The sequence below is a fragment of the Thamnophis sirtalis genome, unplaced genomic scaffold, assembly GCF_051295495.1.
Source record: "Thamnophis sirtalis isolate CommonGarterSnake01/CBP01778 unplaced genomic scaffold, rThaSir2_p1.2 scaffold_2, whole genome shotgun sequence".
NCBI lineage: Eukaryota > Metazoa > Chordata > Lepidosauria > Squamata > Natricidae > Thamnophis > Thamnophis sirtalis.
The window spans coordinates 84,068,901-84,083,635 of NW_028261382.1; the positions used below are offsets into that span (position 1 = coordinate 84,068,901).

The 14,735-nt window shown below is 37.7% G+C and overlaps 1 protein-coding gene across 2 annotated transcripts in view; it reads right to left on the reverse strand.

Moving 5' to 3' along the window:
* The window catches only part of UNC5D (unc-5 netrin receptor D), a 377,196-nt gene that overhangs the window by 38,684 nt on the left and 323,777 nt on the right, over positions 1 to 14,735 (reverse strand). For both annotated transcript variants that reach the window (XR_015695566.1, XM_087706239.1), the window contains exon 10: positions 7,286 to 7,370. Coding sequence is in view for 1 of the 2 variants with exons in the window: in XM_087706239.1 (XP_087562365.1) it covers positions 7,286 to 7,370 (85 nt within the window). In the remaining variant the exon portion in view is untranslated. The remainder of the gene's footprint in view (positions 1 to 7,285; positions 7,371 to 14,735) is intronic.

Consider the following 14,735-nt stretch of genomic DNA (forward strand, 5'->3'; position numbering starts at 1 on the left):
CAAGTCTAGAGAGATAATGGTATTGAAGCAAGTTCCAAGGAAGGTCAGAGAAATAAGAAAGGGATACCACTTTATGACTAAGAGTCTGATTAAAAAGGGGGTGAATTTTAGATGGCTTGTTCCAGAAGCGTTTTTGGTGAACTGGAAAGAACGAAGGCACAGACTAGATACACTAGAGAAAGCAGAATTATTTTATGAACAACATATAGTAGCACAGGAGGGAATGCTGGTAAGAGAAGAGGGAGGAGCTAATGCCAGGAAGCTAAGGGAAAAGATAAAAGGGAGATGGAGAAGAACAGGAAGAGAAAGCATTAAGAGAAGGAAAAAGGGCTAAAGAGACAAAGGAGCAGAGAGAACTAAGAATGGCTAAATCAACTAAACCTATAAACCAATGACACGGAGGAAGAAATAAAAGTAATCTCCATTAATATAAACAGACTAAACTCGGCAATAAAAAGAAGAACATTTAACAAATTAGAGAAATTAAAATTAGACATTATATGCTTACAGGAATTATATATTAGAAAGCAACACAGAAAATTTTGGAACAGACAAAACTAGGCAATTTATATAACACTCTGGCTGACCAAAGCAAAAAAGGGAATAGCATTATATATTAGAAATACAATACAATCAAATAAAAATTTTGAAGATGGGGAGGGGAGAATACTGATGGTGGAAATAATGATGAACATGAGAAAGATATTATTAGTAGCAATATACGCCCCAAATGACAAGCAAGAAGATTTGTCGGGAAACTACACAAAAAGATAATATAATATGAATATGAAGATATGTGTATATTAGGAGACTTTAATGCAATCATAAATAATGGAATAGACCATAAATCTACAAAGATGAACAAGAAGCCGAGAAAAACCCTACTCAAAACATTTTTCACGATGGTGGAAGAATTAAATTTGCAAGAGTTTGGAGAATAAAACACCCCAAAGAAAGGCAATATACATTCTACTCAGACATCTATCATGGTCAAGAATAGATATGATGTTGATGTCAACACAGCTAACACTCAAAACAATTAAGATAAACATAGATATAAGCAAATGGGCTGATCATAATCCAATAACAATGACTTGGAAGGGACAGAGGAAAAGGGGGAGATGGACTTTAAATTCAAGAATATTGAAAGAAAAAAGTTTCCAGCAATATATGGAAAAAAAATGACATATTTCTTCCAGGAAAATAAAAAGGAAGACACATCATTACAGAACATATGGGGCACTTCTAAAGCATATATCAGAGGCCTTGTAATGACATACTTAGGGAAGAATAGACAGAACAGCCAAACTCAAAAGAAGTCGGAATCAGAGTATAAAAGTTTGGAGATGAAGCTGCAGAAAAACCCACAAAACAAAAAAGTAAAAAATATAATGGAACTGCAAAAACATAAATTGAACCTGATAGAAAATGAAGACTTGGCAAATAAAATAAAATTGGCAAAACAAAACTTTTTTGAAAATGCAAGTAAACCAGGACGTTGGCTGGCTTACAAGATGAAAAAGAAAAGAGAAAAAAGGCTGATAAGTCAATTGGTGGATGAAGTTTTCCCCCTATTCTTGTAAACCCTTTAATAAGTGTGCTACACAAAATATCATTTCTTCTTCTTCTTCTTCTTCTTCTTCTTCTTCTTCTTCTTCTTCTTCTTCTTCTTCTTCTTCTTCTTCTTCTTCTTCTTCTTCTTCTTCTTCTTCAGCACAAAGACTTGTAGAGATTAAATTTGGCAGAAAAGAAACATTTTCTTCAAGCACTCACATAAAATTTAGACTAAACCTCTTTTAAATAAGAAGTACTTCTATTAAATAGAAATACTTCTATCTCTCTTGAACAAAAGTTTAACTTGGCAAAACCTGTGATAATCAGTAGCCTTGATGACTTGCTTAAAAGATGTTCCTAGGATGATCTGAACAATAGCACTATTTATGCTTTTCTACCTGAATTGTTCTTTCTAATCTACATACTTCCAACAGGTCATATTTAGAGCATACATCATCCCCTCAAAGAAATGAATTATGAATGCAAAACTATCAAGGTTATGAATGAGCTACTAATCCTTTCAGTGCCTGGGACCCTCAAACCACAACCACCATGAATTATCCTGTTTTTCATTCATTCATTCATTCATTCATTCATTCATTCAATCAATCAATCAATCAATCAATCAATCAATCAATCAATCAATCAATCAATCATCCTTTACAGTGGTTAAAGCAGTCATTCAACACCTTAAAATCCTCGATGGACCATGACTTCACCTGATTTTCAAGTGCATCCCTTAATCAAGTTATTTTGCAGCCAACTGATATAGATAATGGTGGAAGGGAGGGAGATGAAATGACCCCATACTAACTTGAACATTTTATGAACAAACAAAATAGCAATAGCACTTAGATTTATATACTGCTTCACAGTGCTTTACAGCCCTCTCTAAGTGGTTTACAGAGTCAGCAAATTGCCTCCAACAATCTTGGTCCTCATTTTACCATCCTCAGAAGGATGGAAGGCTGAGTCAACCTTGAGCCTGGTGAGATTCGAACTGCCAAATTGCAGGCAGCCGGCAGGCAACAGAAGTAGCCTGCAGTACTGCATTCTAACCACTGAGCCACCGCAGTTCAGAAAGAAAGAAAGAAAGAAAGAAAGAAAGAAAGAAAGAAAGAAAGAAAGAAAGAAAGAAAAGAAAAGAAAAGAAAAGAAAAGAAAAGAAAAGAAAAGAAATCAAATAAACTGATTAATAAGACAATGCCAGATTGTAAAATGTAGAATACACACCAAAACCTTTTGGGTTATTTTTTTCCCAGAAGAGGGAAATTATCCCATAAATAATTTCTGGGATAAACAGAAATGCACCTTGGGGAAAAAACAATGGCTATTATTCCCAAAACAACACACACACACACACACACACACACACACACACACACACACACACACACACACACACATTTAGCTATGTTTCTTATAAAAGAAGTTGGAATATATTTACAGCCCACTCAACTCTTTGAAAAGGGAAAAATGTGCAGCATTTTAATTAAAGTTTGCTTTAATTTGATATTTTTCCCCCTAGCATTTCAGCAAACAAAGCTTTGTAAGTTCATTTGGTCTACCTTGTTCTCCCTACATTTAGCCTACAGAAGTAAAACTTCAGGGAGAGATTTGTGTGCCTTCTATTTAATTAACCCATTTTAATTCATTTCTACCATGACTTTGCAATAAAACATCTGGGTTGAACATTTTTCTTTTTAATATTTTGTTCCATTCTTCAATCTTTCACCAACCATTATCATAAAGCACTGAGAACAGATGGACATATAGTGTACAAGGTCTCACAAGGGAACTAAGCTATCAAAGGGAAGAGAGAACCTAAAGGGCTTTGGAACAGAAATTTGTAGGCATCAAAATCCTCCATCTTCTCTCCTCAACACACCATTTCTCTAAGCAAGTTGGTTAGTTACCTGACATATCTGTTCTAAGGATCTATTCTATGCAGAGCAAGTCTTTTTTTGCTGTTTCCCTTCCATCAAGACAGAGAGATATAAATCTCAGCAATAATTGCAGAAATAGGAGATACACTAGAAAAAAAAATGCAGTACATTTTTAGAAGTGTCTGCATTTTCCATTCTCTCTGTACGCTCTTCTCCTGATCCCTTGAAGTCCACCTACATTATGAAGCTCTATTGGGATCCAGCAGGACAGCACAATATTTCATGGTCCAAAAGATGAGCTCATATGATACTTTTGAGATCTCACAATGGTTTCTCCCACTGACCGCCACTTCTTCCAATCAAAGAAGAGATGGAACAAAAATCCCTGGGTCAATGTATCCTGGTGCATTATACTTTCAAGAAGTACAACCAGAGCACAGAGCTGAAGATCACTTTGATGGGACTTATTTAATTGCAGCATAGGAATGTTTGTTGGAGATCTTTCATAGAATCAAGTCAACAAGGGTGATGAAGGGAATGGGCATAATAAATCTAATTCTGACAACAAACAAGAGTTTTTGCAACAATTGCCAGGCAGCAGTGGCTGGGAACAGTCAATACTTTTGGACTAACTAACAAATGGTGAATCTGCAGGGTTAAAACATAAGAGGAACTCAAGAATAAACACACAGACACACTCCAGAAGGCACCTAGTAAGTGGTGTGGGGACCATAGAGAGCTAAACAGGATCAAGGATGGATGGACAGTTGCTTGAAACAATTTGTAATAATACGGATGGATTTTATTAAATTTTAAATTGATGTCTCCCAAGATCAAACAATGTGCTGACTCTTATTTTAACAAACAAACAAAAAAGATGAAACAACCAAAACAGATTCTGGCACCAACAGGCCTATAGCAAATCAAACTCAACAATACCCATGTCAAATTTAACAAATAATAATAAAATAAATCTCAAACTTAGGACAATACATTTAAGGGACTAATGCTTTGCAAAACAAAAGATCTGGGGAGAAAATTGGTAATTCAGATTTCCCTAAAGACTCAATCATACCATGAAGAAGGCAAATGGGTGCATTAAAACCAGCCCAACCTGATTTAACTGAGCCTTATAACACCATCAACTTTATGAAGGTAAGATGCACTAGTGAGAGAATACCAAAAAATTATGGACCACTCACTCCTACCAGTGCACACCGACTTGCTCATTTATCAGTTGGAAGGCTCAAATCTAGGAAGATCCCACTGGGACTTGTACAACGTCTGCTTAACAACTTTTAACATACATTCTCAATGGAAAACCAAATGGGTGGTTGAACTCCCAGACAGAGGTAGACATGTAAATGACACTACACAAAAAGTGCCAGGTTTTTTGCTATTAGCAATGGAAAACCTTGAATAGGATTTGCACCTCATGTGGCATCTGCTGGGATTCATTGTATAAGTGGGCATCCTCCCCTCAGTGTGACTGTGGAGTCCCATATTAAACTGTAGATCACATCATGAGTGGCTATAAGCTGAGAGCATATAGTGGTCCAATATTTGATTTTTTTTCACATAAACAATGCAGTAATTCAATGGTTACCTGGCCTGCACAATGGTATCTGAATATAGATCTTTTAAAATTCATTTCTTACTGTGTTTTTTATCTAGGTGAAATGTATGTATATGTATGTATGTGCCAGTGGTGGGTTTCAAAAATTGTTCGAACCTACTCTGTGGGTGTGGCCTCCTTTGTGAGAGTGGCTTGCCGCCCATGTGACCGGATATGAAGATGCTGACGACACTTGTCAGAACCACCTTAAATTACCTCACACACAGCACTGGCATGCATAAGAATATGATGTAAACTTGTTTTTTAAAAGGCATCTTTGGTTTGCGTTAAAACAACTTCAACACACGCAATGTTCTGATTGCACCACAAACGCAGTAGTCATCCTTATCTTTCACAGAAGCACTGAGTTTTATAAATATGAGCATGATAGTGTAGAATAATCATATCCAAGGACCAGTGGTGGGTTTCAAAAATTTTTGGAACCTCTTCTGTAGGTGTGGCCTGCTTTCCAGGTCCACTGGTGGAACCTCTTCTAACCGGTTAGGTAGATTTGACGAACCGGTTCTACCAAATAGGTGTGAACTGGTAGGAACCCACCTCTGGTGTGTGCATACACACACACACACAATCAATACAAAAGCTACAAGTAGTGCAAAGAGCATGGAAAGATACTGTACATGCTTGGCATCACAAGACAAGATAGAAAGACCTGCATATGGATTAGAGAACAAAGAAAAATATATGGTGCCATCAAAAGAGTCAGAGTCAAAATGGAAATGGGCTGGTCACATAGCAAGAAGAACTGATGGCAGGTGGCCTAAGGCAGTCATAGAATGGATTCCGCTTGATAAAAAAGCATCCACCAAAGAAACCTGAAATTAGAGCAAGCTCAACTTGCAGGCCCAACTGGCAAATGAAAGTATCAAGTCCATATCAGATATGCCACATGCTAAATAAATAAATAAACGTGAGATTGAATTTGGGTTGGTCGTAGTGACTGACCCAAATTTGAACTTGCATCATTGCCTGGGACACATATATTTGCCTTCATTCGTGAAATAAATAAATCCCCGAAGTATCTCAGATTTCCTCAAAATATGTCATTCTCCAATTCTAGAAATAGAATTCTCCAATTCTATTTCACTTTTCAGACCATCAGGAGAAAACTGAATTTCAGCTGCATATGATGAATGAATGCTGCTCATTTAAACCAACATCTGTCCTTAAATGCACACAATATTAGAAATGAGAAAAACATTTTTAGCTTAAAAAGGAAAGAAATACTGAAATGTTCTTCCATCTGCTATTTAACTTCCCATTGTTAATTCTAGCAGGACTCATTTCCTGTATCAGTGCCTGGAAGACATGGAATTAGCCAAGATATCACCTAGAAGTAGATTTTGCTTTAAAAGTCCTACATTTTGCCTGACTAATTCTACCTAGCTGGAATGTAAACTTTCCCTTGCTTACTTATGTCTTCCACAACTGATTTACAATACCATTTAGTTGCTACTAACACCTGTAAAATTGCCTAAGAAAAGAAATAAGAATAATCATTTTTATACACCAATTTTCTGCTACGTAAAAGTTGACATGAAGTAATGGAAATCACCAATTTATGTAGTCACCCATTCCCTCAAAAGAGCAATAGTAGAACAGTGGAACTTGCTGAACAGGGGTGTAATGCAGGGTAATGAGAAAATCAATAACTATAAAAATCAATAAAGAACCATGATAGCTCAGTGGTTAGAATACAGCACTGCAGGCTACTTCTGCTGACTGCCAGCATTTTAGCAGTTCAAGTCTCACCAGCTCTGCTTTCCATCCTTCCAAGGTCAGTAAAATGAGGACCCAGATTGCTTGGGACAATAAACTCGTTACAGAGGGAGGTAAAGCACTGTGAAGCAGTATGTAAGTCTAAGTGCTATTGTTATCCTATCTTTCCTTCCCTTTCCTTCCCTTTCCTTCCCTTCCTTTTCCTTCTTTCCTGTTAAGAGAGCCAAGGTGGCGTAGTGGTTAAATACAGCACTGCAGGATACTTCAGCTGAGTGCAGTTCAGCAGTTTGGCTGTTCAAATCTCAGGATTGACTCAGCCTTCCATCCTTCCGAGGTGGGTAAAATGAGGACCCAGATTGTTGTTGGGGGCAATATGCTGACTCTGTAAACCGCTTAGAGAGGGCTGAAAACCCTATGAAGCGGTATATAAGTCTAACTGCTATTGCTATTGCTAGATAGATAATATATGAATAAGAATTTGTTCCTGTCTTACCTGGATTCATCATGGTTGATTGCAAGGTAGATCTCCCAAGATGTTTCTTCAGGGATAGCCCCATGAGGAATTAGTAGGCTAACTCCTGGAACAGCAAGGACAAAAATTACTTGGAAACACTCCAAGTGCTTGCTAGAATTAAAGTGAACTGAAGTTGCAACAAACAAAAAGAGCACATTATTTTTATTGCGGCTTTGTAGTAGATAAATCATTGTTGCCATCATCTGAATAGCACAACAAAACATCATATTTCAATTGATAAGCATTCATTACACTGGAATATTTGTAGAGCAATCTTTTCTCATGGTTTCAGGTAAAATTATGTTTTGTTTGCATGAAGCACTTGAAAACAGTATATATTGCTTTTTAAAGCCTACCACAATAGGCTTTATATTAATACGGCAAACAGAAAAAAGTTGTTTTCAGTATAAAATTGTGTAGGTGTGGGATAAAAATAATTCTGCAGATAATCAGGGAAGTTCACATTTATCATGGATTGTGATGCAAAATCCTTATCCTGCTGATTTTGGATGGATTTCTCCTCTGAAAATATAGCCTAAAAATAGATATTAAATAATATGGAATGATGAAGTTAGATTCTAACCAGAGATACTTCAGATGGATCTGCTGTGGCCTCCTATTCTGTGCACTGCTCTACCTTAAGCATCCTTTCCTTAAGACATTAATATCACCATGTAGAGCAGGGCAAATTCTTCAACAATCTGTCAAAGACAGAATTCCTCCTTAGTGCTGAGAAAATCTTAATAAAATAGCTCTTGGAGAAATTCCGTTGTGGTGTCTTCCCTTTGGATTTAAGCGAAATTGGGAAGCCAAGACTACCGAGAGAGAATTGTACAGTGAGAGACAGGACATTCATACATGCCTTTGGTTGTCTGGGAATTAGTAACTCATAAGTGAATGTTATGGGAATTTATCTGCAATTCTCTTATGTTTTGGAAGAATTTCTAAAGAAATTTCTAAAGAAATTTATCTCCCATCAAACTAAATGACAAACACTTTCCCTTGTACACTGCTTCCTCTAACAGGAGAAAGAGTTGCTGTATCACTCTGAAGATCAGATCCATTCATTGTAAATTGGTCATTGAAGGTGTCCATCACAGCCACTTCCCCATATGTCACTTGGAGGACCCTTTTAGATTGTATATAGAACAGTCAATTAACTGCATCAGAGAATACCACAATCCTGCTCCTGTGGGAAGATTGCAAGGATAACAGAGGAGCTTCATACAATTTCCTTGCTTTAGATTTCCCATTCTAGGATATCAAACAGTTGCTTTGGGAACCCTTTCTCCTGAGAATGACTATAAATGAGGGTAACTTCCACTAATATGGAGATATTTAATAGAAAGAATTGAAATTCTTCCTATAAGACAAAATTTACACGGCCAGTTTCATGAGAAAATAGTCTGGATATTTTTGGAATCATTGGCATGAAAAACAATCAAACTGAACACATAGAGACACTAATTCTTAGGGTGCATTGAAAGTGAGGCATCATAGATGAATTATTACTTTTTTCATAAAAATGTTGCTATATGTATTGATCATAAATACACACAAACATATACACCAATACTCGTATATGCATACATATACACACATAAACTCACTACTATTGGATAAATATTTTCTGATGCTTGTTTGGAGCCACAATAAACTTTAGTTGGATGATGATGACAGTAATACACACATACATACACACACACACACAAATATTGGAAAAATCATTATTAGCAGATTTCATGGGTGCATATAAAAAGAATCCCAGCTGTCTCTAAGGAAAATGTTTTCCCTCTTCCTTTTGCATTTTAAATTGCACTGAGCCTTTTTCACAATGTACATATGAGTTTTCATGTATTTCTTCCCTCAAAATTGGCAAGAAACTCTCAGCAGAATTCTGCAACAACAGCAAATGAAATTAATTAGGAGGTTCTCAGAGGGCACGGAAATTGCTAACAAAGTGTTCAGTGCCATAGGTTCCAGATAAAAGATATAAAAAGATGTAAAAGTTTTAAAAGAAGGCAAATGACTTGGAGTTACATTCCACCTGTTTGGGAGGGTGGTGGCCCCCAACAACCCTATACAATGTTAGAGAGAAGGAAGGGGGAAAAGAATTGAATTCTCTCTTACCCATATCGTTTTAGATTTCCAAGTATCATAGATAATTCAGTGAACTCAACAGCTTTTTATCATGCAGCAGTTCTTACCAGCAATTAAATGAATTTTGGTACCAAGCCTACTAATTTATTCACTTAAACAAGAATGACATCTTGACCCATACTGATAATGTGGCTATGCTTATTAAGATGCACAAGGCAACAAATGTGCATTGGCAATTAAACCCTGCTCAGTGTATTGCCTTCTCTTCACATCTTTTATCCCCCTCTTCTGCAGTGATTCTCCTGGGGAATAAACAATGTTTGTCCCTTGGATGAGTTGAATAGCATGGCTCACAAAAGAGGAGATCTTTTCACAGGATGCTCTGTCCAGCAGTAAAACATTACAGCACAGCACAGAATCCACAATAAAATGCTTCAGAGAACCTTTACCTATTAGAGCTCCTTGAATCTAACAGTTCTGTTCAGAGGGATTATTGAGAACCAAAAGCCCAAGTCCTTGTACAGTGCGAAATCCAATTTGATAATGCCAACAAATGTTGACCTGTCTGTGCATGAATACATCCTGGAGCTTAGTGCTCTTGAGATCACTGATCCTGCATAAAATAGCTCTTCCTATTCAGAAACATCTCCAAACATTCAAATGGAATCTGCTTTTCTGCAACTTAAATCCATGTCCATGTCATTCCCTCTAAAACAAGAAGAGATCATTTTCTTCTTTGGGACAGCTCTTCAGATATTGTCATGTCCTGTTGCTAATGCATTCATATTAATGTTTGGGCAATCAATATGCACCACCTTTCAAAACACATTTTGGCAGAACTGACTGTGCTATTTTGATACAATATAAATTACCCTATATCACATTTAAGCTACTGCTCATAATTAGGAAGTTCTGTTATTTATTTGCCTTACAGATACACAGAAAGAGAGAGGCAAACAAACTCATACACTTTTATTCAATTAAATCTTACAATTTGGAATCTTAAAGGAAATCTTGGTTGGTCTTCATCCCTTTAAAGCTATATGTGTAGCCTTCAAGAATCTGGATCAATGTATAAGCCACAGAATCTATAAAGGCCCACCTCTCTTTTAGAAGGAAATCAGGACGTTCTCCAAGCTATAATTTTTGTAGCTAGAATAAATTCCAGAGTAAAACGTTGCATTACAGGGCAAGGGACCCTTGTCAGTAAGTAACAGGCATAAAGGATTACTGAAGAATTGCCAGCAGCACAACTGAGCAGCAATTTTGAATGGTCTTTTTTAACTCACAGGGATATACCCAAGCAAAACAAATAATAATAATAATGAAAATGTGATCAAAAGTTAAAGCATTTTGGATAAAAATATGGTGGATTATGCAAAATGTTCTTAAAAAAAGGATAAAGTTATTTTTGTTAGGTATAATTACTGATTGTACAGTTATAGAGACTAACTTGATTTTGCATTTAATAACTGCAGCAAGACTTTTGGTGGCGCAATACTGGAAGAAGGAAGATTTGCCTACTATTCAAGAATGGACATTAAAAGTAACAAACCTAGCAGAGATGGCTAAAATATCAGCATATCTCAAGGACCATTCAAATGAGAGATATAAACTGGAGTAGAGAAGATGGATTGACTATACTCAAAATAAGTATGGGACTAAGAAATTCCAGATAGTTTATGACTGAAAGAACCAGGAATGATATAATCTGTTTAGAGTTAGCCTAGCAAAGAGGAGTTAAAGCTCAATGAAAGATGATACTAACCATTTTTTAAAGTTTATCTTAGAATATCTTTGTTAAAGATTTATACCCTGTATTGGTTCTGGGAAGCTGGGGAGGGAGGTTGGGGAGGTGGGGTTTGGGGGGGAGGGGAGGGAGGTAAATATTTATAAAAGTTTTTTTTCAAAATTTTCAATTAAAAAAAAAAGCCTGTGCCATCAACAGGGGGGTGGGGAAGAGTTTCATTTCATAGCACAGGGCAAGTATCTCATATAATTGCTGATATAGGTTTCCCATTTTTGACATGTTATTCCAATAGTTAGCTTTGATGAGGAAAGAAAGAGAAACATCTGCTACCCTGGTAGCTTAAAGAAAGAAAGAAAGAAACTTCATACAACAAAAGAACAGCCTATTTTAAAATTAATGTTATTTCACAATATAAAATAGCAGCCAGAAATCTTCACAAGCTGTACATATTTGGGCATTTGCCTCCCATAGATAGACAGAAGGAGGGCCTAGCTATAGGCTATAAGCTCCCTATGTGATCCAGAAATTTTATGACACAGACTTTGAAATCCCATGGGTCCTGATCCCTGCTACTGCCTTTGTAATACTTGAAAAATGGTAGAAATATGATAAGGGATGTGGCCAGTAAATCTTCTCAGTCCTCCTCTACCTCTTTTACATATATCATTTTATCTGGGCAAAGAAGAGCACCATGATCTGACATTTCATCAAACATTTCTTTTGGCATGTTTTCCTTGGTAATTTCATTCAATCTGACAGAAAAGAAATTGCTTGGGGAATTTGCTTCAGAGAAGAACCTTCCTTTGAACACAAGACAATCTTGTTTCATAGGCATCAACAGCTTTCAGCTTGAAATCCACATGGCTCCATGGCTCCTAACCTTCACAAGAACCTTAAAAAATGGAGTTGTTCAGAATACAGTTCACTTAGGAACTGTCATCAATATTTGTGTTACTATTATTATTTTTGATAATAGCCATTTGTGCAAAGGTTTGACCCCTTTCATGATTATTAGACCTGTTTTCCTATTATTATTCTTGGACTGTTATTCTACAGCACTATGTCCATGTGGAATGAGGCAGAATCCATAAAGTCAATGTCAACTTCATTGAAATTAAAGGTGATGGTATTTTCAATGATTCAATGGTATGGTCTCTCTCCAGTGGCCTGAACCAGAATGAGTTTAGTAGCATCTCCTCCAATTAACACATTTGAAAAAGGTGCTATCAAACCCCTGGTTTTTTGTATAGATTACTACAGCTCCCTTCCTGCAGCATTCAGTGGTCTAGTGCAGTGATGGTGAACCTTTTTTGACTGCTGTGCCAAAAGCGGGGGGAGCGCAGGGGGGTTCAAGAGGCTTCCCTGAAGGCTCTGGAAGGTAAAAACCGGAAGCAATTTCTGGTTTGTATGAAGGCTCCAGAGGGCAAAAATGGTCCTACGAGCAAACCGGAAGTCTATTCCTGAATTTCCAGTTTGTCCGTAGGGACAGTTTTTTGTGCTCTGGAGGCTTCAGCCTCCAGAGGGTGAAAAACGGCCTCAAAAGAAGGCCGAAGTTGGCCAGCTGACAGGGCAATGCCTCACGTGCCCTGACAAATGGCTCGGTGTGCCACCTGTGGCACACGTGCCATAGGTTCACCATCACGGGTCTACTGCTACCCTGAATCCCCATTATAATAGGATTCTTTTTGTGGGCCTTTGTCATATTAGGAAGCAAGGAAGTCATGAAGACTGCAGAATGCCTGGGGAACCAAAAGGACAGTTGGTGTGATCACTTCATTACAATAAAGTTTTTTTAAAAGACACTTTCCAAAGAACATACAACACACATCACAAGAATAAGGTAAGAAAGAACAGCAGCTTATTTAAAGGGGGAAAATCTTAAGAATTTGAGTATACCAAACAAGAGAGGAATAGCTATTTTCATAATGTCTTTTGCAAGAGACGCTTCATAGAAGCTTATGGTTTGCCACAGTTGGAATGCAAAAAAGAAAAGTTCCATCAGATTCAGCGGGGTGATGATAAATAGCCTGGGGGTGGAGAGAGTGTATTACCTCAATCCTTCTTCTTCAGAATGGCAAACGGAATGAGCTCATCCATTGAACTGAGTGAATGTTAGATAACAAGCTTATTTACCATATAAAAAGTATTCTGTTAATCGTTGAGGTATTGATGTGCCAAATTGTCCATTCACCTTTAATTCACTGCATTCATGAAATTATGGGCAGGAAAAGATGGGGAGTAAATTAAGTAGCAGTGATTTGAAATGTAAAATCTTTGAGAAGTCTCACACTGTAGGAGATACTGCCTTCCTTGGGTGATGGCTACGGAGATCTGTCTTGAAGATACTGTTTAAACTTAATTTCTGTACTCATTTGCCTGGGTACAGAGATTCTCTTCATCTTGCAGTTTCTTCCATCTTTGCATAATTATGTGCCCCATAATAGTCATGGAATAGAGTACCTTCCCAGGTGACTATAAAGGGTTGATTGGTCGTATGACCATTCATTCAAAGAACTGGAAGAAACTCAAAAAACAGAGACCACTCAACCACCTCCAAGCTAAGGAGCACTCTTCTCACCCCCCCTTTCTACAAGCTTTTTGTCAGCTGCCATGTTTGCTTGTGCTTCACTGCTATACAGTGACAGACTGCCATTTATTTATTTATTTAGATATTTAGATATTTTAGATATTTTATTAATATTTATAGGCCGCCCTTTTCCCCGCGGGGACTCAGGGCGGCTTACATAAAATAGGGAGGGGGGGTATAAACAATAAACATAAAACAATACATAAGAGTTAAAATAGTACTCAACATTCATTCTTCATTCGGGTGGGGACAGATTGTGATCTTATCCCCAGGCCTGACGGGATAGCCAGGTCTTGAGGGCTGTGCGGAAGGTCTGGACGGTGGTGAGGGTACGAATCTCCACGGGGAGATCGTTCCAAAGGGTCGGAGCTGCTACTGAAAAGGCCCTCCTCCGTGTAGTTGCCAGTCGGCACTGACTGGCGGATGGTATTTGGAGGAGGCCCAATCTATGTGATCTTATAGTTCGCAGGGAGGTAATTGGCAGGAGGCGGTCTCTATCTATCTATCTATCTATTTATTTATTTAACTTGTATGCCGCCCACTCTCGGAAGACTCAGGGCGGCTTACAAATAAGAAAGGAAAGGAGGATATAAAAAAAAATAAAGAAACAACAGTTAAAAATTCAACAACATTCACAACTTAGGATGGGGCTGGACAAAATCAACAGCCCCAGGCCTGCCGGAACAGCTAGGTCTTGGTCGCTTTGCGGAAGGCCGGAAGGGTAGTGAGGGTCCGGATCTCAACGGGGAGATCGTTCCATAGGCCATGAACTGTGGGGAGGGGAATGGAAGGGATGAATGTTTGAGGAAATGAAAGTAAGTGCTGTACCTCCCCAAGATGCTACCTCAAGGTCACCCAGTTGGAAGAAGGAGGGGGATGAATACCAAACTGCACTTAGACTGACCATTATGAATATATCTTGCCTGAACTTGATTGGTTATACTGGGATGGGCAATGAGAGACAGTTAAGGGAGGGAAAGGTAAAATGTAGG